Here is a 23,881-nt window from a genome sequence, read left to right as displayed (position 1 = left end):
AAAAAAAAAAACCCTCCCCCAAAGCCCTACCACCATTTCTTTTCCCATATCCCCCTTCCTCAGTTCAAAATAAGGAGAAATTCAGCAAATGCAGAAAAGTTTTTAACTCAAACATAATCACATATATCCACAGTGGTGATTGTTTTTTCCACATCCCTTTAGGGGATGTGTCTCACAGTGCGTGCCAAGGTTGACAGCTGGGCATAACACCTGCTTGTAAATTGTGTTTGCTGTTGGGGTGTGTCCCTGCTCCCTTTCCACAATTTAAGGAACAAAATACCACATTAGCAGGCAACCACCCTAGAGACTTAAATAATTGCAACTGGTAGTATACGTATATACACACACACACGCACACATATACATACACATAAGATGTTTGTACAGTATTAAATATATCAGTATATATAAATAAATATACTATATATAATATATATAAAAACAAATATATATATCATGTGTGCATATATATAAAAGTACATATACAAATACACAAAAAATGAAAAAATAACTCTAATCTAGGGTATATTAAGACTCACAGTACAGATGTGTCTAATCAGAGAATAATACAATACAGACAGATATTGGAACTGTAACTTGCACAAAGTAAGCTTGTTACAGACCACATGCTTGTCTCCCAATGTAGATGTTCCTAATACTTTTAAATATATACGGATATAGGGCTGTTAAAGGTAGAGAGGTCAAGCAGAGCTGACCAGCAAACATGCACATACCCACAGATGCTTTGCTTGTACAGTACGTTCTTACCTCATTTCCATCTTTGCCCTGTTTCTGAGCCTATGTTTCTGGTTTGTTTTTGTCTAGTTGCTTTTTGATGCAGCACCTGAGTCATCTTGGAGTGCCGTCATACATTATTCAAAACTACTGCTACCTTTACAAAGATTTACATAACTCAACCACAAAGTAGCTTTCAATTAAGAATTAGACTTTTATTAATAATTTATGTAACAAAGACAAACAATGAAAAAATCCTCTTCAGTGTTCTGCAAAGCTTCAGCTGGGCACCAGATAACAGGATAAGAAAGAACTGCCTTATAGTCTGTAACAGCAGGTACAGGATTTCTTGCAGCCTCTTACAAGGCACCTGAGGTGAGTCACTACTGAAGGCAGGCTCTCAGACTACACCACGTTTGCATCTCACCTGGACACTGCTGTTGCCCGTATTCTAAAAATGTCTACAGGACTTCATCAACTTTTTAAAGAAACAGAACAGGATTTCAGTGATGTTCCATGTTAAGTTTTCAGATGGAGAAAACCATACAGGTTCCTCAGATTTAATAAGTCAGTAACTGCACTACCACTTCGCCATATTTTGGTACCAGAATCTTGGGTAAAAAAAGGCTCATATTAATAATAAAGCTAAATCTATACAGCATCGCACTTGCTGAATGTTAGGGAAAAGAAATAGAGACAAGCAAATGGTTTTTCCACCCCAGCTCTATAAGCAAAATGAGTCAGTGATAAAGTAAGTACAAATGCTAGCCTAAGTTGTCATGATTAAACAGAAACGACAACACCTAGGGAAACAGCTGTCATAGGAAATCCAACTAACAACAAATATGAAATAAATCTTGAGAGACATGCGAGCATTTAATAGACCACAATTCACAGAAGCCTAACTCCAATCTTCTCTAATTATTAAAACAACATGTCAGACACAAAAAAAAATTAGCAAAAGAGATCAGTTTGTAAACAATTCCACCTAGACGGCCTGTATCACAGAGCTAAGGGATTACAGTGAATGCATATCTGTCTGCGCTGAGACAGCAGCTGAGCAAGCTCACATAGCTGCAGAGAGATAACAAGATACCAACATGCTGGTTCCAGCCACCATCAGGATGATCCCAGTAGATATGATGATCTTAAGACTTAGTTGATACAGAAGTTGGTAGCTCTGACATTATACAACCTCCCYCTTTCTTTGATTCCTTAGAGCAAAAAAGGGCAGCAAACTGAGGAAGCTTGACCCCCAAGGATATCTAATGAACTGAGCATCCACCTGTGGCCCACAGATGCTTCTTCTAACTGTAAATCAGGACATTCACCACTTGGGAATTGCTAGGTATCTTCTTAACATTTCCTGCCTTACCGCTAATTGAATATAATTAACCCATTGGACTCACAGCCCTTTGCACCTCTAGAGACAGTGTCTGCCCACAGGAGACTACATGAGCACACAGTTGGGATAGATACTAAGACAAAAGTGGGGCCTTGGGCAGCTTCAGGTTTGGTTATGCTGTGCTGTGAACAGCTCCTCAGGTAGTTGTAGGATTTTTATGAATACTGGTGAGCTTCTGTTTCTAATCCCATGGAAGACAACTACATTATCCCCATGATACAAATTCAAAACAACTGCATGAATCTGCTCAACTTCTTTGTTAGAGGTGAGTAACCACTACCTTCCTCTTGGTGGTGACTGCTCCAGAAGCTTAATTATCTGCTCACAGTTAATGAATTATCTTACTTTATTGTCTTTAGCATCTCATGTTAGTTCTTTAAAAATTAATTGCACATCTGAACTACATCTAGTGTGAACATCCTTGTTGCTGTTGTTGTAGTACCTAGAAAACTCTGGTCATGGAGGAGTTTATGTGAGATGCTTCTATAGAAAAACCAATAATCTATTTAAGACAGTGTACTATATTAACTCTCTGATACAACGTAAAAGGTGCTCAGCTTCACACAATGACCTGAAAAGTGCTAGAAAACCCCTCCCCCTTTTTTAAACAAGTAACTTGCTTTAACATTCACATATCTCAGTATTTGTGCTAAAACTTGTTTTTCCTCTGCTACAGACCTGCATACATCCTCAGGATCTGAAAGTCAAGTCCCCTCAGCAATCATAAATGTATACTTTCTGAGGCTAGTATGTGAAATAAGACTCTGGTGGCTTCCTCCCCCCAAATGACGCATATTTTTTGGTAGGATTAAAACAATTGTACTGCTAACCAGAGCTGACAGAAGTAGTTAGACTTCCAAGCACAGCTGTACTTGAAAGCAGCAGAAAAAAAGGACACATTATCTAAAAGGAAGTAACTTTTTGTGAATCTCTCCATTTCCCCTTTGCCTATTAATTTCTGCACCAGCTAGCTGTCCCTTTCCTTGCTCTTCATTTTTACTTCTCTTTGTTCAGTGAGTTTGACATCACCCTTTAAAAGACAAGACATACTTCCATTGCATTCACTGGTGACAAACAATTTCACATGAAGTTTTGTTCTACTGCAGGAAATCCTAACTGTTTTGTTACAACTAACTGCCAGTGTTTCCAGGGTGTTTCCATGTATTCAAAAATGACACTTCTCATTTTATTAAGGGTGCAGTATCAAGCAATGATTTTTATATAAAATAATTTATCCACCTGGTTGTGTCTACTGTTTTAGTCGTCAGGAATGAATAGACTTTTTCCTGTACAGATACTAGAATGAATATATTTGTTTTCTGACCTTGCTTGTTAGTTTTACATTCAGTAACATCGTGCTTTCAGACCTGAAGCATGGGTGTTTATCTGGAACACAGTCTACTCTTCCTTAAAGCTGAAAAGCTGATTTCTGGCAGGAAATGCATGACTACAGGCAGAGTCCAGAAGTATAAAGAACACTTCCTCCAATTCATTACTATCTGTACTTTCTCATGGACAAGTGTGTTTGAGTTGACGTAAAATGGGTGTATTCATTTTTCCTGAATCTGTCCAATCTGCCTTGTTCTCACATCTGTAGTCTACTGAGGCATGTAAACTTTGACCAGTTTTCTTTCTTCTTTGCACTTTCCCTAAGGAAAGATCTGGCACACTTTCTGAACTTGATTTAAAAACAAAGAAAAATAAAGTTTCTATTAATAATCACAGCTATGGAAATACTGCAACAAACATTACTGACTTCAGAACAAAAATAAATGTAGTTTATCAGTGCCATGACTTACTTACCTGGCACAACTTGACATGTAAAGTAGGAACAAAACTTACTAAAGATTTCATTTTTGTTCCCTCTCCTAGGTTACAAAACAAGAGGCCTGCTCATCATGAGCAATTTAATGGGAACTCATCTTTGACTGTGTGCTTTATCAGGAAAGCATGTAACACTATAGTGAAATACTGCAATGCAGAAAATAGTCCCCTTTCTCCCCTGTCATTTGCTGCTTTAACAATAATAAGATATACAATATGGAACATCCTGAGTGTTGCTCATCCTTCCTAACATGCTTATTTGCTTTATTTTCTAGCTTGTTGCCTATTGGGAGAAGAAGAATTCTGATCAATTTCCTTCTCCCACTAAAACTGATACTATCATTTGGTAGGTGTAAGAGGCACTCACTGATGCTTTCTTCTGAGTTAAGGGATTCTGTATGTCTGCAATTTTTGCAGGAGGAGCATAAAATATTTATAATGAAAAACTGGGTTTGGCCCTGGAGGCAAATTCTATAGATTCAAATGATTTCCAAAACTACAAGGTAGTAATAATAATAAAAAAAGTTTTTAGTTTGTTTCTGGGCAATATGTGCTTTTCCCACAGCAGCTGTTTCCACGCAAGCTTGTTCTGTTCTCAGCTTCACATTAGATAACTTCTCAGTTATCCGTCAGGAAACTTCTCACAAAATTATGGTGCCGCAGAAGTTAGAGCATCCACTTTGCCATTCATAATGTGGAGCTTATTTACCTCCAGTAGCAAAAAATACTGCTTATAACAAGAGAAATAATCAAAAAAATGGACACTGCATGTTGATTCTTTCCCAAGAGAAAATTCTAATAARCACCTGATTGCTAGGCTCTCCCCATCAACAGTGTTCAGTGTTTCAAGGCTCTGACACGCATCACTGAAATCAGAAAGGAAATTTCAGATTTTAATACCAGAAGCTATTTTTATAAAGGGCTTTACTGCTGTGCTGTTTAATGTAGAGCAGATGATTTTACTCTGATTGTTGTAGTGGATGAAATATTTTTTCTGATTGATTTCAGTGAGCAGAAGATGAGAACCCAAGTTTCTAAATAAAGTTTAAAAATGTGAATAAATTTACTTTGATGTCCATGTCAACATGTAGGTCTGGCAGCGATTAAACACATTTCTCTGGAAGGCAATAGAATAGGCTTGTCTTCACTTCTTTGGACTTTCCAAGTCTTACTTGAAAGAACTACAAATTTGGAGGGATTTTCAGTTTTCTATTACAAATTTTGATTCTGTTGTATCTACATTATTAAATGACTAGAGGTTATGCAACTATAAAGTCTATTCTTCAACTGTGTCATCATTCAATCACAAATAAAACATGCTTGCTGCCTTTGAGCTGAAAAGTTCCTTCTTTACCTTTACTATTCTTTTTCAAAGTATTTTATTCTTAACAGCATACATACTTTGCACATTTTTTCATGTTTAAATTTACAACCAAATGCAATTCCTGTCAAAGTAAACATTTTTTACGTTAAAGTATTTAATTAGTGAAACAATCATTATCAATGTAACAAGCTGAAAAATACAGCAACTTGATACAAGACTGAGGTAACGAAATACTTTGCCAAAAACCTAGATTCCCACACAAGGGTTAAAAGTTTAGTGGTTATTATGGGTGAGACAATTCACAAGAATTATAGAAAGAATCTTTACACAAATGGCATGCAGCGGACTGCTGGAAAATACGGCCAAAAATAGTGCAACAGTTTTCACAAGAAACAAATGAAAAGGTAGAAATTGGTATCCACTATAATGTGACAAATGAGTTGCAAATTTGAAAACTACTCTTTGCCTCATTTTAGTGCTATATGGAAAAACATGCATTTTGGCACTGAATTACATTAAAATTGCACACTAATAAATTAATAATATTACCTAAATATATTTTATGTCTTCACAACTCTGAAAACAGTCATTCTGAGATAAGGTTTATTTCTACACAGCTATTATAGGTATTCTCTTTGATGGATGAAAACTTGTATGGTTTGTGATATTTTTGCAAAAATGATATTTTAATTAGTACTGACATGCACCATGTTGTGCTTTTAATTCACAATAAAAGTATCAAATACAGAATGCTAGCAACAACCCAAACCAGTAGCTACAAACTATTTGACGCTTAAAAATTCATCTAAAATTGGATTGAGATATTTTTAATAATATTCTTACATCACTCCATCATTCTGAATCTTTTCTTTTTACTATTATGCAGCAATTTCACAATTGTGCTACACTGAAAAGCCATTTACTTGGCTATTGTGCAAGACTTATTTGCTACATTCATCTCTCTTCTATATAATGCTTTTAACACTCAAATGATAACAGTGGGAAGGCATTCAATTTACTTTTGACACGTTTCCAAATTCCAGGTTTTTGAGTAGGATTACTCGAAGGGCTTAATTTCTCCACAGATGCACTGATTTCTGTTAATGACAAATGACTGGATATAAGAATTGTTCTGAAATGTTTTCTCTTTTTCATGCCCCGCTATTTTGGGGCCTATCATTGTTTCAGGTAAAGACACTTCCCTTCTAGTTGGGAATCTGTTCCACAAAAAAGAGAAAATGGACCATTTTGTAACTTCTCCAACAGGCTCTATAGCTCTTAATTTTGAGAAAAGGTGTATTTTTGAAGGATAGAAAGCTCTGCCTCTTGTGAATACAATAACATGCATAATGCTTTAGGGACTTTCAAGCTATTAAGGTCTGAGTGTGTACCAGCTCATTCTATTGCTACTGTATCAGTCAGCAGTTACTGTTCCTTCTGAGACAGACTTGTCGCACATAAGCAAAAGTTGTTACAACATCCACTAGTTTATCAATTGCAATATGATGGAAAAAAATGTCATGAGTCATCATTTGTGTTCTCTTCCAATGAACCACATTAGAAATGAGTAGGTATTTACATATGTCTAATGCATGTAAATGTCATGCCAGTAAGTGTTCCATTTTAAATTCATCTTACAGTTAAGAGAGACCAGGTTATTCCCTTTTAAGGGGAAAGGGCTACAAACAAGGTAACCTTTAAAAAACCTTACTTACACATCTCTGTTTTGTTTAGTGCATCATTGGTTTGGACATCATTCTTGATACTTGCAGTTAAGATTTACTTGCACATATACTGCCCTCTTTTTCCCAAAAATATTTATTGGTTGACCTACCTGAAAAATAGCTACACTCTAAGGGATAATATTTTGGCAATACCTTCATTAGATCTTTTACCCTGCCTCCCCCTTTTTCAGCCTTATATCACAAGAGTCTTTCTTTGCATGTGATGGCCAAATGCACGTTTATGCTAGACAGAAGCATTTGGTTTGCTTATTACCCGTTCAGTCTGTTATGTGGGTCTCCTTACAAGAATTATACATCCTTACAAGAATTCTAGAGACTTTCAAAGCTGTTAAAATAAATAAGGCTTATCTTGCACCTGGAGGAGATAACTCATCTAAATACAATTGATAAGAAGGCCCCGATGTCCTGTGGGATACTATATTCCAACACACACTTAAACCTAGGAATGCAGGGATTTTTCTGCTATAGCAGTGATTCAGCACCCCTTGAATCACAGAAGTTCCCTCTTATTATAAATCTGCACAGGGATGGAGAAATAAGACTCTGTTCTCAGCTGTAAGGGTGTAGGTCTAATCTAAAATAATGATGAAGTTGCACAAGGTCCAAACCTTCTGAGTGCTAATAATACACATGATACACATGGTCATAGATGGCACATACTTATCTTACCACATTAATTAAAATGACAGTCCATGTAACCCCTGCATCCTCATCAATAATCTCATTGATACTAATCACAAACATCCACGTGCGTCCCTGTCTTGGAGAACAATTCAGATTATTCCATTTTCTAAGAGTCTGAAGTCACATACTGATGACAGACTTTCACCCCATTCAAAAGCTTTTACACTGACTCTAACAGTGTTAGATACTTTATCCTTGCAGATACTGAGGTTCTTCTTTGCTGTTAAGACTTGCTTTAATTTGGCAATCAAAGAAAAAAAATTTTTACTTTGCATTACTACTCTTTTTACACAACTCCTGAGCTATTGAAGAAACTGTCAGCTTTATATAAACTCTCGCACATCCCAGGCTCTAAATGCAGGAGTTGTCAGGAACTGGCTTTCTTGAAAAGCTGGTGTGTATCAGGTTTCATTCTCAGGACTGCAACACAAACACTTAAGAAAACACAAAAATTACACTCAACCTAAATTTAACAATACAAGTCACTTTCTTATTTTGTTAGAAAAGTTTCAAAATAAAAATTTTGAAAAATTGTAATCATGCAAGTCCACAGAATAAATACCCTTATGCCAGGAAGCTTGTTCTAATACAGGCTTTGTCCATACAAACTGACTTCTGATTTCTTCATGGTTTGTAAGCTAGAGCTTGGCTTGCAGGTCTCTCCCCCATGTAGTTTGCCCTTCAATTCCAAGCCAAAGAAGATGCAGAGCACTTGTACTCTAAGGACATTTATTAAGTCTTAGAAAACTCAGAAGAGACTTTTGTTTTCCTATGATTAATAAAGTCTGAATACTGATGTCTTATGGCAAAAGAGTCTAAAGCACAAGAAGTGCTAACTTATCACTGGAACCAAAAAGCACTCTGACCCATAAGAGTGGTAGGGCACAGGAAAGATACAGCTCTTGATTTAGGGAGAGTTCTTTCAGAGCAGAAGGCTCACTTACACTCTTTTTTTTTTTTTTTTTTTTTTTTTTTTTTTTTTTTAATTTTCAGGACACTGGGATGGAGGTTTCTTTGTACCTCCTACACTGCCAGTGTTGTCCAGCTCTCATCCCCATCACAATTTTGTAACAGCAGCACCGTGTACCAGTACTATATATCATACAGGTGCATCATGTACTGGAACTGAGTGAGACTGAGTCATCCACAGGAAAATAGAACAGAAATATAACTATATGGAGCCATTCTGAGGAGCCAGGGTCATGTGATATGGAAGACCTGAATACCTGCTTCCCTGTATTGAGGGATTTAAGATGAACAGCATCCAGATTAAAGAAAAAACAAACATGTAAGCAATCATACCAGTAGTAAAAGAACCCAAGAAGACTTTTAACACAGCATAAATTTAAACAGCCTTAGATCCATTGTCATGGCATTCCTGAGCAGCATAATTGAATAAAACTGAAAATGCTATACTAACTGTCCTGTGCCAAAATACATTTTTTCCAAATAGCTCAAATGTGAACAGTAAAATTGTCCAGAAATTTGATACAAAATCTGAGGCAGCCACATTGCCAAGCAACTCAGTGCACTTGTTATAAAAATGTTGTTCTACAATTTTCTATTCTAATTGACACTTTGCAGCAAGTTAACACTGTCAATTATTTTGTGCATTAGAAAGAACTGAAACCCAACATGGGCCAAATGTTCTTCAGTCACACAAAGCAGCTTAATAATAAAAAGAACAGTTTAAAAAAGAATAGGCAGAAGATATGATGCAAAGTTTGTGGCTGAACATCAGTTCAGGGCAGTCTGTGACCACAAAATTAAAGTTGAGGGCTCTAGAATCCTGCAGCAGTCAGGATTACTCCTCTGTCCACCTAAATTGTCTTTCACTCAGTGCATGAGACTTTATCTGGTCCTAAGGACAACATTCACTTTCTGCTTTTAAAACCTGTGTCAGAATCACTTTCAAGTTACACAGGAAAGTGCTGAAATATTTGTGGCTGGCTCATGTCAGGAAAAACCATTCTTTTCTCCTCTTCCTCCTTAGAGAACAATAGTTTGTTTCTTCAGTTTGGCACTTGAAGTCACACCACGTAAGAGAGGAAATTACTCGAATGACATTAGATTAGCAGGTACCTGGAAGAGAATGTAAACTATTCAGCAGTATAAAGCTTCTGAAACTATTACGGCATCAAGAAACTACAAGGTTACAAAACACAGTGGGCTGACACTTTATTACTCAGTATGACAGCGTGATCAGTCCCTAACAGGCCCCAAAGCAGGCTAACCCCACAACCAGAAGGAAAGATAAAGACCCAAATGGTTTTTCTATTTATGGACCAAATCCAACCAAAGTATTCTAAGAATTCATCAGCATGTGTTGGGGCAGCGGGGTATGGCGGGCGTAAAGAAGATTCTCAAACTCCATCCTGTTTTATCTCCTACATGGAGCAGCATCCTAGTAATATAACCTTTGAAAATCCTTTTAAGAATGAACATTTTCCTCAGAAGAATGAGGCTGCTATCTAAAGGACAAACATAGCATCTTATGGGACACTCTCCTCAATGCTACTTATGAACCCAGTCATCAGAGTAAATGCTGGCATGTTTGCCACTCTATTCAAGAGAAAGCTCCTTCCAAAGTAAAGACGGGGTTACCTCACTTGAAGCAGTGAGTGTAAAGGTTGTGCACTATTAAGGTCACCAAACCTATAGCTAGACCTGCACAAATTGTGATTTTTAGTGGGAATTCTGTAGTTTTAAATAACTTTTATTCCTCCTATTACAAAATTGGATCAATGCACAAAACGAGGAATTATGTCTGTTCCCACAGGACTGTGCGCACACAGTTTGGAAAGAGGCATCTTCCTCTAATAAGGGTTTTCTGGAAAATAAGAAAAATTGGGTAGAAATACAGTTTCACAACCTTACCTGAGGCCTGTTGCTTTTGCATGCATCATCCAAATGCTTATGCCATAATATTGCATGAAACCTTGAACCAGTTTGGAACTTGTAAACATTGCCTACAAAATTAAGAAAATCAACGGCTCTAAATTTGCAGACAGAAATATAGCTTCAGTGGATTTCTGTTCAGAAGCCAAAGTTCTTAAGTAAATAGTTAAATTAATTTGCACCTCAAACAGTCAGATAGCATCTTGCTAATACAACAGAGCCCATGGGAGGTATGTTAACTAACAATCCATGGGTGAAGGGAGCGTAAGAACATACATGCTCTGCAAAGCTAAGAGGAGTATATGGGCAGTGAGGCCAAATTACAGTCACAGAAAAGACCAGTCAGGAAGGTGAACAGATATAATTTACTTTGCTCCTAGCTTTCTTCTCGCTAAGTCTGCTGTGGTTACTGCCAAACTTCTTATGGATGTTTTTGATATTTGTGAACTTGTGAAGTTGAAAATGTGGGAAGGGAAGAAAGCCTCAAAAATTTTTATGTAACCTCTGAAAGTGCAATATAATTCCAGGGTCTTTCTGACCTTTTAAAGTTTTTGAAGTTTGATCAAGGTGGAAGAGTTAAGGCACTTTGGAATTAATTGCTAAAAAGTAATCCAAAAAAATTATTAAAAAAATTTTTTTTTGATAAAGTTTGATGTTTGAAGGGTTTCTGTAATATTTAAATGGGCCTCACTGTAAGTCAAGATTTGATATTGACAAATTTTAAGAAAGCAATCTCATATTAGTCAGGCAATTCTTGCAAATCTTACAGTAACTGTCAAATGCAGCAAAACCTCTGCAGGCACCACAGAAACACCACAGGGTTTGTGCAGGTATGTTTAACTCCATTTGTACCTTTCCTTGAAATTCTCCCTCTTCAGTCTTTTAAATGAGTGTCACTGCAAGTGCAGTTATGTACAAACACATGAAATATAGTGCAGAGAAGGTCCATCCTGCAACATCTACCTTTGTCAGGGTTATTTAGCTGGAAAATATCAGGATGTTCAGGGTCATCAGGCAGTGCCACCATCCAGCCCACAATGGAGACTTTTTTACCAGGTGTGGATTTATACTGGAAGAGATAGATCAGTCAGTCACAACTGAGACTGTATTGGGAATTAATTTTTGACTGTAAAAGTTGTGCAGATGTGGCTTAGCCTGGAACAATAACAAATACACTTAAAATACCCTTCCAGATCTGCTTATGAATATGCAATTTTTGTTTTTAGAACAAATTTTAAGCCTTACATGTTTTCTTTCAGTGCCTCTTAAAGATTTTGCTCCAAAGTACAGAAGAGTTGATCCTGAAAGTGTAACCCAGTATCTAGTCCATGAAGAGAGCTAAATCAGAAAGCAAAAAAAGAATTAGGAAAAACTTATCATATCTCAGACATTTCAAAAACCTATTCACCAGCAAGTCCAAGTGCTGCCAAATTTAAGTTCAGAAGCAAGGAATGGAGAGTTAGATACAGTGTCTTCTGGTGTAACTCATCCCAGCTACCTAAATTCTGGTGCCTGACTATGAACACAGTCCATCTTACTTGGATACCTGATGAAAATCTCTGAACTGATTGCTTTGCAGCAGAGTAGTGTGCTGCCTTCTACAGGATACATTTTACACTTCTGTGTTTAACCAAAAATATTCATTGGAATGTTATTTCTGCAATTCATCAAATCTTTTATGATTGGACAGGAGGATTTCACATACAAATCATCAGTGAATGCTAAAGAAAATGAAAAATTACCAAATGTGTAAGATCAGAACCATTTAGGGCAAATATGAATGACCTTGACTCTTGTGCTAAGGGTGGATGCCTTGCAGCCCTCCTTTTTCACCATGACACCAAGTTTCTGGCCCTTCAGAAATGCGTGCAGACTTATAGAACTGTTGGCCTCTTGTTCTGCTGCCACAATCTAGAGATATCACTTGCATATAGAGAGAGAAGCAAAGCTGCTGTAAAGCATATGACAGGTGAGGATGACAACCTTATTAACCCAGTTAAATATAAAGTGATTTTGCAATAGATTAGAAAAAGGAATGTTATTTTGTTTGGTATCATGCTGCAAGTTGAATCTAATCCTGGAAATTAAAACAGCCGCTACTGAATTAGAATCACAGGAAGGGAGCACTTACAGTAGGTTTCTTGCCTTCTTTGAGCAACGTTTTCCTTCTTAAGGGCCCTTCCATGGTAATGACTCCTGTGGAACTACCTAACGTGCAGCTACAGGCCCCTGTTGGGCTGGCAAGACAAAATATCACCACACATCTTTGAGCAGACAAATAAGAACAAAAAATAAGCAACATAATTTAACTCTAAATACATTTTTCCTGCATTACCTTGCATATATTGTATTATCTGACAATTAACTCTATTATATATGTTTTCCAGACCTAAATATCAAAAAGGAACTGGATCTTTGAAAAATCCTTAGCAGATTAACAGAAGGTTCTGTTCTTGGGGCTTAGAAATTAACAAAATAAAATAAAACAGAATAAATACTGAGGTCAGAAGTCAAAGGGAAAAGAGGTAGTTTTCCATTTTATGCTGGTAAACTGCATAAATTATCTGGACTTCTGGAAACTTGCAGCTTAATATTCTGGTAATAAAGTTTCCCATAAATGTAATTTTATCTCAAAATAAACTTTAGCTATCAAAAAGAATGAATAAAATTATGTTGGCTAACTGGACAGAAGTTGGGAAAACTAAATAATAATGCAAATAACTTAACGTACAGCAATTAAAATATTTTTTCCTTGTGCGGTACGAACACAGAGCTTCCTACATATACCAGTGAAAAAATGCTGCAACCAAAGAGATCCGAGTACAAGTTAAGTTAGAAATGTAGACTGTCATCAAGAACATAACAACAAAAGATAGATTGGCAGGAGAGGATCTACTAGAATTATCTGCTGCTAATCTCTTTTCATTGCCATGTGACTACAGCCCTGTCATTTTGATATAAAGAAGGGCCAATGCAGTTTGCCAGAGCCAATTAAATCACATGTGATAATGAATACAAGGAAAAGGATATGCACACGATCTACCATCCAGTTGTGAAAGAAACACCATTCTATTATGAACAAGCTTGACAACAGCATATAAACACAGATGGGTGGAAGTGATATATACACAGCAACACCACCAATAAAAGAGCTGCACTTCAAACTGGCAGATGCTGCTTCTTTGGTTAAATGGAATTGCCCTATCTGCGCTAATGGGCATTCTTGCCAATCCTAAGAGTTTTATAAAAGAAGCAGAAGAGGATTCCGGAAAAGGAAGAATGAATGCAAGCATCAGAATTACTTAACTATGGATAGATGTGAGAAACATACTTTAGGGTCTAATTCTTTTTGTGGATTTAATATGCCTTTCTTTTTTTTGGGCTTCTTATTTTTCAAATTTCTAGCTCTTATAAATTTTGAAGCAAATTTGTCATAGACGTGTAAGAGCATTTTCCAGAAGCAGATATAATGGCAGTCACTGAAATATTGTTAAATAATTTTTTCCTGTATTTATTTATAATGTATACATTTACATTCCTTTATAACTTACTCTGCCTTTTGTTGCTGGTAGATTTTACTCGCTCAGATGAAATGGCTGTACTTATATTTACATATTATATCAACATTGCTACAAAGGCTGGAACAGACTAATTCAGATAAAATAAAAACTGACTGCATTTAAACTGCAACAAAATCTCAGTATTTGTAGATTACTGTTTCTGGGGTCTATTTTCTTTATTGTTCATATATACTTCTTCACTTCCTGCTGTCACAGAATTTTTCAAGCCCAGGTCAGGTATGGATGCGATGTGAGGCTTCTCCCAGCTGTCTGAAGTTGGCCTCATCTACTTCTTCTATCTGATCAAGCGGCCTATAGCAGAAACTCACTGCAGAGTCACCCCGGTTGGTTTGCCTGCTAATCCTGACCCAAGAGCTCTCGGCTGGCTCTTCTCCCTTCCCTTGGCAGAGCTCCACGCATTCCTGCTGCTCTCTCACATAATGGGCAGCTCCCTCTCCTCGCCTTCCCRGCCTGTCCRTCACAGCACTCCGGGCRCRCCAGCTATCCCACCATGTCTCCCTGATCCCAATGAGGTCATAGCCATGCAGCTGCACACAAGTCTGTAATTGCTCCTGTTTGTTCTCCAGGCTGTGTGCATTAGTGCACAGGCGCTTAAGAGAGGCTCCCCAGCGTGCTCATTTCCCAGGAAGGGTATGAGAGCTTTCCCCATAATGTGGTCCCATAGGCACTTCCTTATTTACCTGCATATGCTCGGGGTGATTCCACGTCAGCTGTTTTGTTGATTAAGAGGTCTCTTCTGCTCACATCACCCCGGACCCTTTGCTTGCCAACCCCATCACCACTTGGTTGTTGGTCATTCTCTCCCTCCTCATCATTCCTACTTTAAAGCCCTGCCTCCCAGGTTGGCCAGCCTGTTGGCAAAGATACTTTTGCCCCACTTCACCAGGTGGACTCCCATGAGTTGATATGGTCATCCAGGGATACTTTTCTTCACAAAATACATTAGGCTAGGAAAGTGTAGAGACTCAAATGAAAGTTTAGCAACACACACTAAGCAAGGTAGACCATGAATGGTACCTGTAGACACAGCTTTGACTCCTGGGAGAATTCCGGATTGGTACCCTCCAGTTGGGTCCCAGCGTGGCATACAAACGACCCCTGTTTGTGAATGTAAATATCTCATGAGGAAAATTCTAGTCTGAGATCTTCAACAATTAGACCTTGAGAAACATGACAGAAGTAGTTCCCATGGGAAAAACCACAGCAAGTTTACAGTGGTTTACTTCAAAAAGTTCACCATTTTTTCTTAACAAATCAATAATTTGATAAAAATAACTCCTGATTTAGGGTTTTCCTGTGTCATTAGGGAATTTTTTAGCTAATTCTGTATAGTGCTGAGTTAGTGTAAATGAAGACTAACTCACCTTTCAAGTCCTGAAGACAGCTCCTCACTAAATTCTGAGCTTTCACTGCTATCTAGAAAAGGAGGAGTACAGAAAAGGAGTAAGAAAACCACCCAAGGGAAAATAAAATGTCAGTGTAGGTGGATCATCAGAATAATCTTTATATAGTACTATGGAAATTGCTTATTCAAATCATGTTTCAGAGTTGAAGTCTTTAGAGCTTAAGGTAAAATCTAAAATTGGAAGAGGCTTACATGAGCCTTCCCATTTATGTTTATGCTGTGTTTTAAATACCAAATGTCTGCATGTTATTTTCATAATGTTGCTTTTCCTTCAAAAAGCTGAGTACTTCAGGAATATAAAATTAAGTCAGTTTGTAAGACAGTATTTCTACAACAACAATTGTAGGTGGATTAAAGTTATTAGAGTATTAGACACGGTATCACTGTTTGGAGAGTATGGCAGCTGTATGCTGCTGCTTGGAGCCATAACAAATCAATGGGATGGCATTCACAATGGCGGTCCCTATTTCTCTTCCAAGCCCATGACCAATTTCTTCCACCTTCCTTGGCACAGCTGTTTGACTCACATACATAGAGATTGTTCTAATTTGCCCAAGATCTTCTACCACTCAGTACAATACAGAGCGAGCTGTGTCTGTATTTTCAGAAGTTCAAAGACTATCTTAGTGTGAAGTTCTCCTTGATCAAGTATCCTGCAGCACTCACAGTCTATTTCCTATCCTAGAGACAGTCATTTTGTTTTTATTATTATAATAATTTTATTAATTATAACACCATAGTGTAGTCATCATCCTCTTTTACAAGTTCATTATGCTTCTTCTCAAGTCTCACAGAGAGCACAGCTATCCTATTCTCCCGTCTTCTAAAATATACCATTAAAATAAGTTTTCTTTGTGAAAATGTAGCTTTTGAAATTTATCCTCTTTTCAGTAGCACTTTTCTTTTCTTTTGCTAGTGAAAACTGACAAACAGTCCATGTTACATACAGAGCATAGACAAAGACAATCTTCCTTTACGACACTTCTGTCAAAACCCTCAGTAGGTAACCGAGGAAAGTTGTTTGAGATAAAGTTGAATAGGTAGCTGAGTAGCAGTTCTGACCTATTTTCTTCTATAAAAGGGACCAACCTTTGTCCAGCAGCTAATGATTTTCCTAATTTCATATTTTTGGGCATCCTTGTGAGTTTCAAGAGAACCAGTACAGAAAAGCAGGTACATCTCCCTACAGCATTTCTCCCTACAGACCTTACCTATGGAAATGCCATTAGAGAAAACAGAGCTTAGCACGTGGTTGCGGGCAGGGCTGTGCGATTCCAGGACACTGTCATCCAGCAGATGGCGCGGCTTCTCTGTTGGGAACGTGGCACTTTTGCTCTCCACTACACTGAACTGACACATCATGCTGGAGAATCAGAAAGAGAAAAATGCAAAAAAGCTCTTAAGTAATCTGATAACAACCCTATCCTCCTGATTTTTCCACTCAGGCTATGCCTCATCATACAATGATCATAAATGTCAGCAAGTTCTTAAAGAGCAGGCAGTTAAATGGTACTTCCCACATTTTCCTACTGCTTATACATATGCTCCTTGACTACCAAAACAAGTTTCATATTTTTGTGGCCTTTACAATTCACCATTATAATTCCCATCTGCAGAAATGTATTAAGTTTTTTGACTCTTCTCTGTACAGAAGCCGAACTACCTGGGTAGAGACAAAGGTAGAAAAGCAGCGAATCCACTGCTCAGTGGTCCTTTGCTAAGCTGAACTAATACACTGGCACTCTGACTTTGGAAAAGTCACATAAATTTCTTTTTCCTTAACCCATTAGCTGTGAAATTTGTTAGACACTGAAACTTTAACTGGAAAGCAGGTGTTCTTACTTAACTGGGTAAATGTTAAAGAGAAAAATGTACATAATACATGTTACCCAGCTAGAACAGTGCAAAACCTCACAACTTTCCTGAATAATAAAGAAGGATCACCAAGCAGACAGTAAGTTTCCTTAGATGTATTACTTAGATACTAAAAAAAAAAATCTGTTATACACATCAGACATCTACAGACCAAAGTGGATATGCAGCTTTTGAGTACTGCTATTTTCTGGCACTAGCAGAAAATAGTGTTAGTAAAAATAACAAAGTGTCAAGGTATCTCGCTGGGAAAACCTAGAGAATACACAGTAAAACCTGAAGCACTCTTACAATTCAAGAAATGGAAGAGGCAAATACGAAAGAGTGTTCTACTGCTAGATTAAATCTTTGTGATGCATGAATTGCTTGAGGGTGAGACAGACTGGAGTACCTACTTGTTTCCCAGGCTGTGACTCTTCCTGTGCCTTGGTACAGGAGGCGTTGGTAGACCTGCTGCCACTGAGGCATCAGGACATGTTGGTCTCCTGCCAAATTTCATAATTGCGGACACTTCAGCTGGACCTAAAAGAGAGATCAACTAACACTGAAGTGATACAAAGAACAGAAACTTCACGGGCTGTTTTGTTTAGCCATTGAATAAAATGAATTATTACAGATACCCAGAAGGCACCATTTCTGAAAAATGTTTCTTGCATAATGGGGTTACACCATCCATTTCTGTTAAGAATTCATCTTTATTTTCTTGAACTGTCTGGAAGACATTTTCAAAACAGCTTTAGACATACTTTTAAGGATGAACTCCTACAAAAAGTCTTGGCATCCATACAACAGCTGGATATGCCAAAGTGTAATATGCAGAGCCATAAAGTCAGTTTGTATTTCGGGTGCGAGCAGGAATGTTCACACATATGTTCTGAATTTTATTCACAACTCCAATCAACTGTAAACAATTTGCTCATTCTGACTCACAGCTTAAGCATGTAAGAAAAAGCAGGGGCTTTTCATGTTTCTAATGGCCATACAGATGTATTATTTCTCAGTCATCTATGAGCTTTAGGGATGTCTCACTGCAATTATTCTTTCTCTCATTTTACAGATTTTATGAGGCCCCACGGAAAACATGGACAAGCTGTTCTTGTTCCAGTTCCTTGATGCTGTTTGCAAAAGGCTGGCAGGGAACTTTGCGATACAGCAGAGAACAACATGGCCTATCATCATCTTCAGTGAATGTAAGCCTATTCTTGGCTTCACAATAAAACGATTTCATTTTTAAATATTTAACTGTGACGTTAACACTGATGACAAAAGTGGGAGTGACGGTCATGAAAAGTGGCTGCCTGCCCCACCTCTTCAGACTTGGTACAAATCAGGTAGCAGCAAAACAAACTTCCCCCTACATTACAGGARCCACTTCTTGAAGGCTCCAGGGACCTTAGTCTATTCAACTTCTAGCCTCTAATCTGAAACTGCCCATAAGAGGTCAACAGAGACAGAAACTTCATGATGTGAAAAACCACACAGAGCTATCATCAGAATCCATTCAGAAGTGTCTGGACTCAAATTAGTGATAAATAGCAGTAGAAAAAACATTCTGGGGCACAGTTTGACAGCTAGTTGTACCAGAAATGATTTTGCATCTGCTATGTCTCCAGCTCCCTTCCTCCCCAAATGCAGAAATTATTCATCAGCTGCTTCTGTCTTGAACATTCATGGGACACAAGAAGGAACAGGACAATGAGTAATGAGTTTGCCCTGCTAAAAGGCAAAAAAAACCCCAACCAAACCAAACCAAACCATAAAACAGATGCAAGGTTCTTTACTGTCCATATCCACTCTGCAATCTAGACTTACATCAAGTTTTGTGAGATACACAAACCAATTCCCAATTCCTTGTATTTTCACTTCCCTATAGCCTAGACTCAGGACTGTCACTGTGAGCTGAGTCATAACCAGAAAGAATTACAAAGGTTGTTCCCTGGCTGTAAGAGGAAAAACCTTATTCATACAATGTTCTGTAAATCTGATCAAACCATCCGTCATGCTGTTTAATTAACATGTAAAGGAGCCTCAAAACAGAGAAAGATGAAACCACTTCTAGCAATAGAAGGAGAGAGGAAAAAGTTCATTAGAGGAACCTTCGGTAATATCATTTATCAGATCAGCAATTTAGTGGGAGAACAAAAAGAGAAAATAGTTTATAATACTGTTTTCTACCTTCTTCCTGCATACAGTTATATACAGGAGGGCTTTTGACTGCTTGTCTTTGCTACAATTTGTTTATCACACTGTTGAGAATTTATGAAACATGACATCAGTAGCGTGAGTCACTCTGGCATATGTGGCTTCAGAGAAGGTCTTACATTTAAAGGTCAAATGCAATTCTGAAAAAATGCACTTTTAATCATTTCTTGATCCAGAGATTCAACCAGAACCATATGCCTGGGAAGATTTGAAGAAAAAGGCTGAGTACAATGTTCTGCTGCATTTTCAATTAAAATTTTGTTGAGTTTGGGCTGTAAGATGACATTGGAAGCTTTTTCTGCATAGGCGATAGAGTTCATTTTCCTCTTCTGCCATGGAGGCGGAGCACAGGTTGGAAAATAAAAAGAATGAATCAGAGCACAATTAGGCGGTTAGTTTAGTGTAAAAACTTTTGAATTAGTATTTCACCAGGCAAGATTTTCAGACCTAATGCTGAAATCCTATTAAGATTAATTAAGGATTAATGCTTAATCCTATTAAGAACATATATTTTGCTAATGTCTTTTACTACAAGATTTCATTATATATTCTTAAAATTTGAGCAAAGACCAGCCAAATGCATTCAGAAGTTTTACAAACGTTTACAGCTTTTTTTTTCTTTGTTCTAAAATCTCCAGCCCTTATGACAAATTGGGTCCACAGAAAAGAGTTCTCTCTATATGCTCAGTTTGCAGTGAATTTCTGTCAGATGTTTTCATGTTACTGGTGAACAGTGAACACTGAAATACTGAGGACTGTTTACTGCCTTCTGAGATGCTTAAACTATATCTGAACCGAGACTCAGCATGAAGACTGTGACACGGGAAAGAATTTTCCTGAAAATTATGAGCATATGTGCATATATGAGCAAGAGTATAATCTGAAACTCAACAAGAACTTTAGTGTTAATGAGGCTACTCTGAGTTTATCGTCTCAACTTGTAATGCATTAAGCCACTACTTGCCCCTTAATCTGGCTGCAGGATTGGTTCAGTTTTCTATTACTTTCTGTTGTGTTGTTCAAATCTTTCTCTTTGGTGCCAGAAACTGGATTCTAAATTACAATTCATATTAAGTCCTTCTAAGTAGATGACATTATAATTCACTGAGAGCTACTGAAACACTATGCTCAGTAAATGATTAAAACTACAGCCTATGGAAGAGTAGCGATGCACAGCCCTAAAGGCGTACCAGTATGATGCAGTGTTTGATTTCTTTGATTCTAAGACAATTTTCACAGAGACAAAGCATAGAGACTGCACCACAACTACTTGCCTAGAAAAAGAGCAGCAAAATAACGAGTCTTGTGCTGACACAATCAAGTCATAATGAAATCCAAGTCAGTTAGATTTATCTGCAAGTATTTTAAAGTATTTATAGGTTCAAATGCTACCCCTATCAAAACCTATAAAAATAATAGATGTCATCTGCCAATAGAAATAGTTCTTTGAGAATTTTCACTCTACAGTCCCTTCTCTTGGAAATTAGACCTCCATTAAGGAAGCATGGGGTTGAAGTTTACGCTAACATGAATACAATACAAACAAAAAGATTTAAAGACTAATCACTATAACTCAGTTTTAGCAAGAGCTTTCATTAACTGGACATCCCCAGAACAGAGAAGTTGATTAAAAAACCAAAACAAATAATATAAGGTGTCTAAAAGGACTTTATATCTCAGATTGAAGATAGATTACAGAATCTGTTGTATCAGAAATCAGATTAGGTTAAAATATTGCCTGGCTAAAGTAAGAGGTGTAAAGAGTGAAAGAATTTGTGGAAAAGGGTATAGCAGCCTCACAACTTAAGCCAACAGTGCCAGCCTGGTTTCCCTGCTATTATATATGGCAACTGTGATTGTTTTAATCAGTCCTGTGAAAAGAAATGGACTCATTCTAATTCCTAGTGATGTGTCGATAGTGGAGATCCTGATGAAAGGAAACAACATGCTCTGTGAGATAAGATGAAGACAGAAATATCAGCTGTGCTGATATTACTCTGTCTGGAGTGACCATTTTCCATGTATTCCTGCATCTTCATCTCCAAGGCAAGAGGAGAAAATACACACAGCTAGGCTCTGCTAACTTTGTGCTAAGGTAAAAAGAATCAGAGCCTGAACACCTTTACAAAGTCTTTGCATCTGTTCTGCTGTCAAATGCCTATGAAGAGGCAGCTGCAAAGTTCAGAGTTCTCACAGAACAGACACTCTGCTGCAGGGTACAGTCAATTCAGTAAGAAGCCTGGGGCGCAGAGGATGTCAGCGTGTACGGTGCACAGAGGAGATGACCTCATTTCTGTAAAGGGGTTAGACAGCCTGTGCTGAGAAGGGATGCCAAAGTAGAAAGATACTGATGAAACCTGCAAAGACCAAGTGATGTTCATGAACATACCAGACTGCTGAGCGATTAGCTGGGGGAGCTACGCCTGATACTGCTGATAACAAAATTCCAGTACTTAAATTCACTTGAGACTGAGTTATTTTGCCCTTTTTTCCAATAAGTGAAGTCATCTGCTACTGCTAACTCTCTTCTTTACTCTCCTGGCTTCCCTCCTAGTGCATACTGTTACCATGATTGCTATTCTGTTATGCTGCCTTTCATGGAGACAAAGCACTCTTAGTAGGATTTTCCAGTCAGCTGGCATGAACAAGGGCTAGTTTGGTTTTCATTATTTCTCAGCATCATTTTCAAGGCTATGCTGACATGTACAAAAAATAGCATATAAAAATATTAAAACATTATTAAAATTTGTTTACATTAGGAAATGTGAGACAACTTCATCAGAATGAGCTGAGTGCTGTTTAGAGATCTGTGGCAAGAACATTTGGAAAAGTTTATACATATCCCAAAGGATCTCACTGTTTTTTCCTTTGCATAATTTTTCCATGAATAATCCTTCAAATGTTATAAATGAATGTTACTTTTGCAATCCTTCAGTAGAACATGTGAACATCTACAGTCTCCAGAGCTTTCAAAAAAAGCAACAGGGGAAGAAGTTATAGTTTACAGTTTTTCTCTGCTAAATATCAACCAGTAAACTAATAGTAGGCACCCAAACAGAAAACTGAAAATGAGTTGCATATCAGATGCTGAAAAACCAACTGACAGGGCTTTTTTTGGATGGTAAAATAGTCTCAACTATTTGTTATTTTTTGGTGAGCATCTAAGAAATAAAATACGTTTTACCAGCTCTGTTTCTAAAACTTAATAAGGACATTCAAAGCCACCGACTCTAGCTAAATCTCTGCAGTAAATTTTTACTGTTCTGTTGCCATTGTTACAAAGTCAATGGGTGATAATAAAAACTTTCATATACAAAGACCTACTTGCAAAACAGACGATAAAGAATTTTGTGCACAGAATCAACAAAAACACAAAAAGAATGAAATCTAGAATGATAGCTATTTTAAAAACAACGTTTTCATTTTCAAAGTATTCCTCTACAATTCAACTAAATCCTATTAACGCATTCAACATGCAAGAGAGACATAAATTATGCCTGCTTCCCAGACAAGAACAAATCAAGAACAAGTACCAGAGTGCTTGGTTGTCCCTCCCCTTGTGNCCCAGTGTGTTTTGGTCAGACAAATTTAAGTCTGCCTGCTCTGATTGGAAACAGCATGGAAAGGCCTGTTGCTACAGAGGCTACGAAGATGATTTTCATTACTGCATGAAGCACCCTTTCTTCAGAGGGGCTGTAAACTATTTTTAAAATCACTTCCTGGGAGTAAAGGGAGCATAAGGATTTTGTGCATCTACCACATGATCCCTGTTGCTCTAATTAGTGTCCTATTCTAATCCCCTCCCCCTGCCATGCTAGATAACAGCAAAAGGTATAAATAAATTTATAAAAAGTAATTTGGAAACCTTACTCTGCCATGCATTTCTTTTCCCTAAGGACAGTAACTGGTAGAGAGTATTAGTCTGTCTATTTTAGCAATTATGGAGGAGTAATTCTAGAAATTTCACACGAAGATAAAAATTAATTCACTGTTTTATTCCAGAATTTACATTTTTAATCGTCAGCAGATCCACATTCTGTTTTCATTTTTTAAATTTAAGAAGAATATATTAAGGCTATGGAAATGTTCAGCAGAATTTGTGATTAAGACTGCCGCAAATAAACAGTCTAGCTTTGCTGCACTGTCCTTTCCTTCTCTAAGCTTTTTTTTCCCACTGACAGTCCAGATGAACCACAATTTTCTAAA

The 23,881-nt window shown here is 37.4% G+C and overlaps 1 protein-coding gene across 11 annotated transcripts in view; it reads right to left on the bottom strand.

Annotated features, from left to right (window-relative positions):
- Nucleotides 1–5,326: 5,326 nt before the first annotated feature.
- Nucleotides 5,327–23,881, bottom strand: part of RALGPS1 (Ral GEF with PH domain and SH3 binding motif 1) — a 130,819-nt gene continuing 112,264 nt past the window's right edge. For 4 of the 11 annotated variants that reach the window (XM_026090311.1, XM_026090294.1, XM_026090339.1 and 1 more), the window contains 9 exons: nt 17,869–17,995; nt 16,813–16,964; nt 15,561–15,612; nt 15,214–15,294; nt 12,747–12,879; nt 11,861–11,953; nt 11,579–11,684; nt 10,595–10,686; nt 5,327–9,816 (listed from right to left, as the gene is read on the bottom strand). In XM_026090311.1, coding sequence (XP_025946096.1) covers nt 9,784–9,816; nt 10,595–10,686; nt 11,579–11,684; nt 11,861–11,953; nt 12,747–12,879; nt 15,214–15,294; nt 15,561–15,612; nt 16,813–16,964; nt 17,869–17,995 — 869 coding nt within the window. In that variant the 3' untranslated portion in view covers nt 5,327–9,783. Of the gene's footprint in view, nt 9,817–10,594; nt 10,687–11,578; nt 11,685–11,860; nt 11,954–12,746; nt 12,880–15,213; nt 15,295–15,560; nt 15,613–16,812; nt 16,965–17,868; nt 17,996–23,881 lie in introns of those variants that run through there. The other 7 variants (XM_026090304.1, XM_026090348.1, XM_026090319.1 and 4 more) reach the window with 4 other exon arrangements.

This window comes from Apteryx rowi, unplaced genomic scaffold, assembly GCF_003343035.1.
Source record: "Apteryx rowi isolate R43461 unplaced genomic scaffold, aptRow1 scaffold_120, whole genome shotgun sequence".
Lineage (NCBI taxonomy): Eukaryota > Metazoa > Chordata > Aves > Apterygiformes > Apterygidae > Apteryx > Apteryx rowi.
The sequence above is the reverse complement of the archived record's forward strand: the minus strand, read 5'-3'. Positions and strand labels throughout refer to the sequence as shown.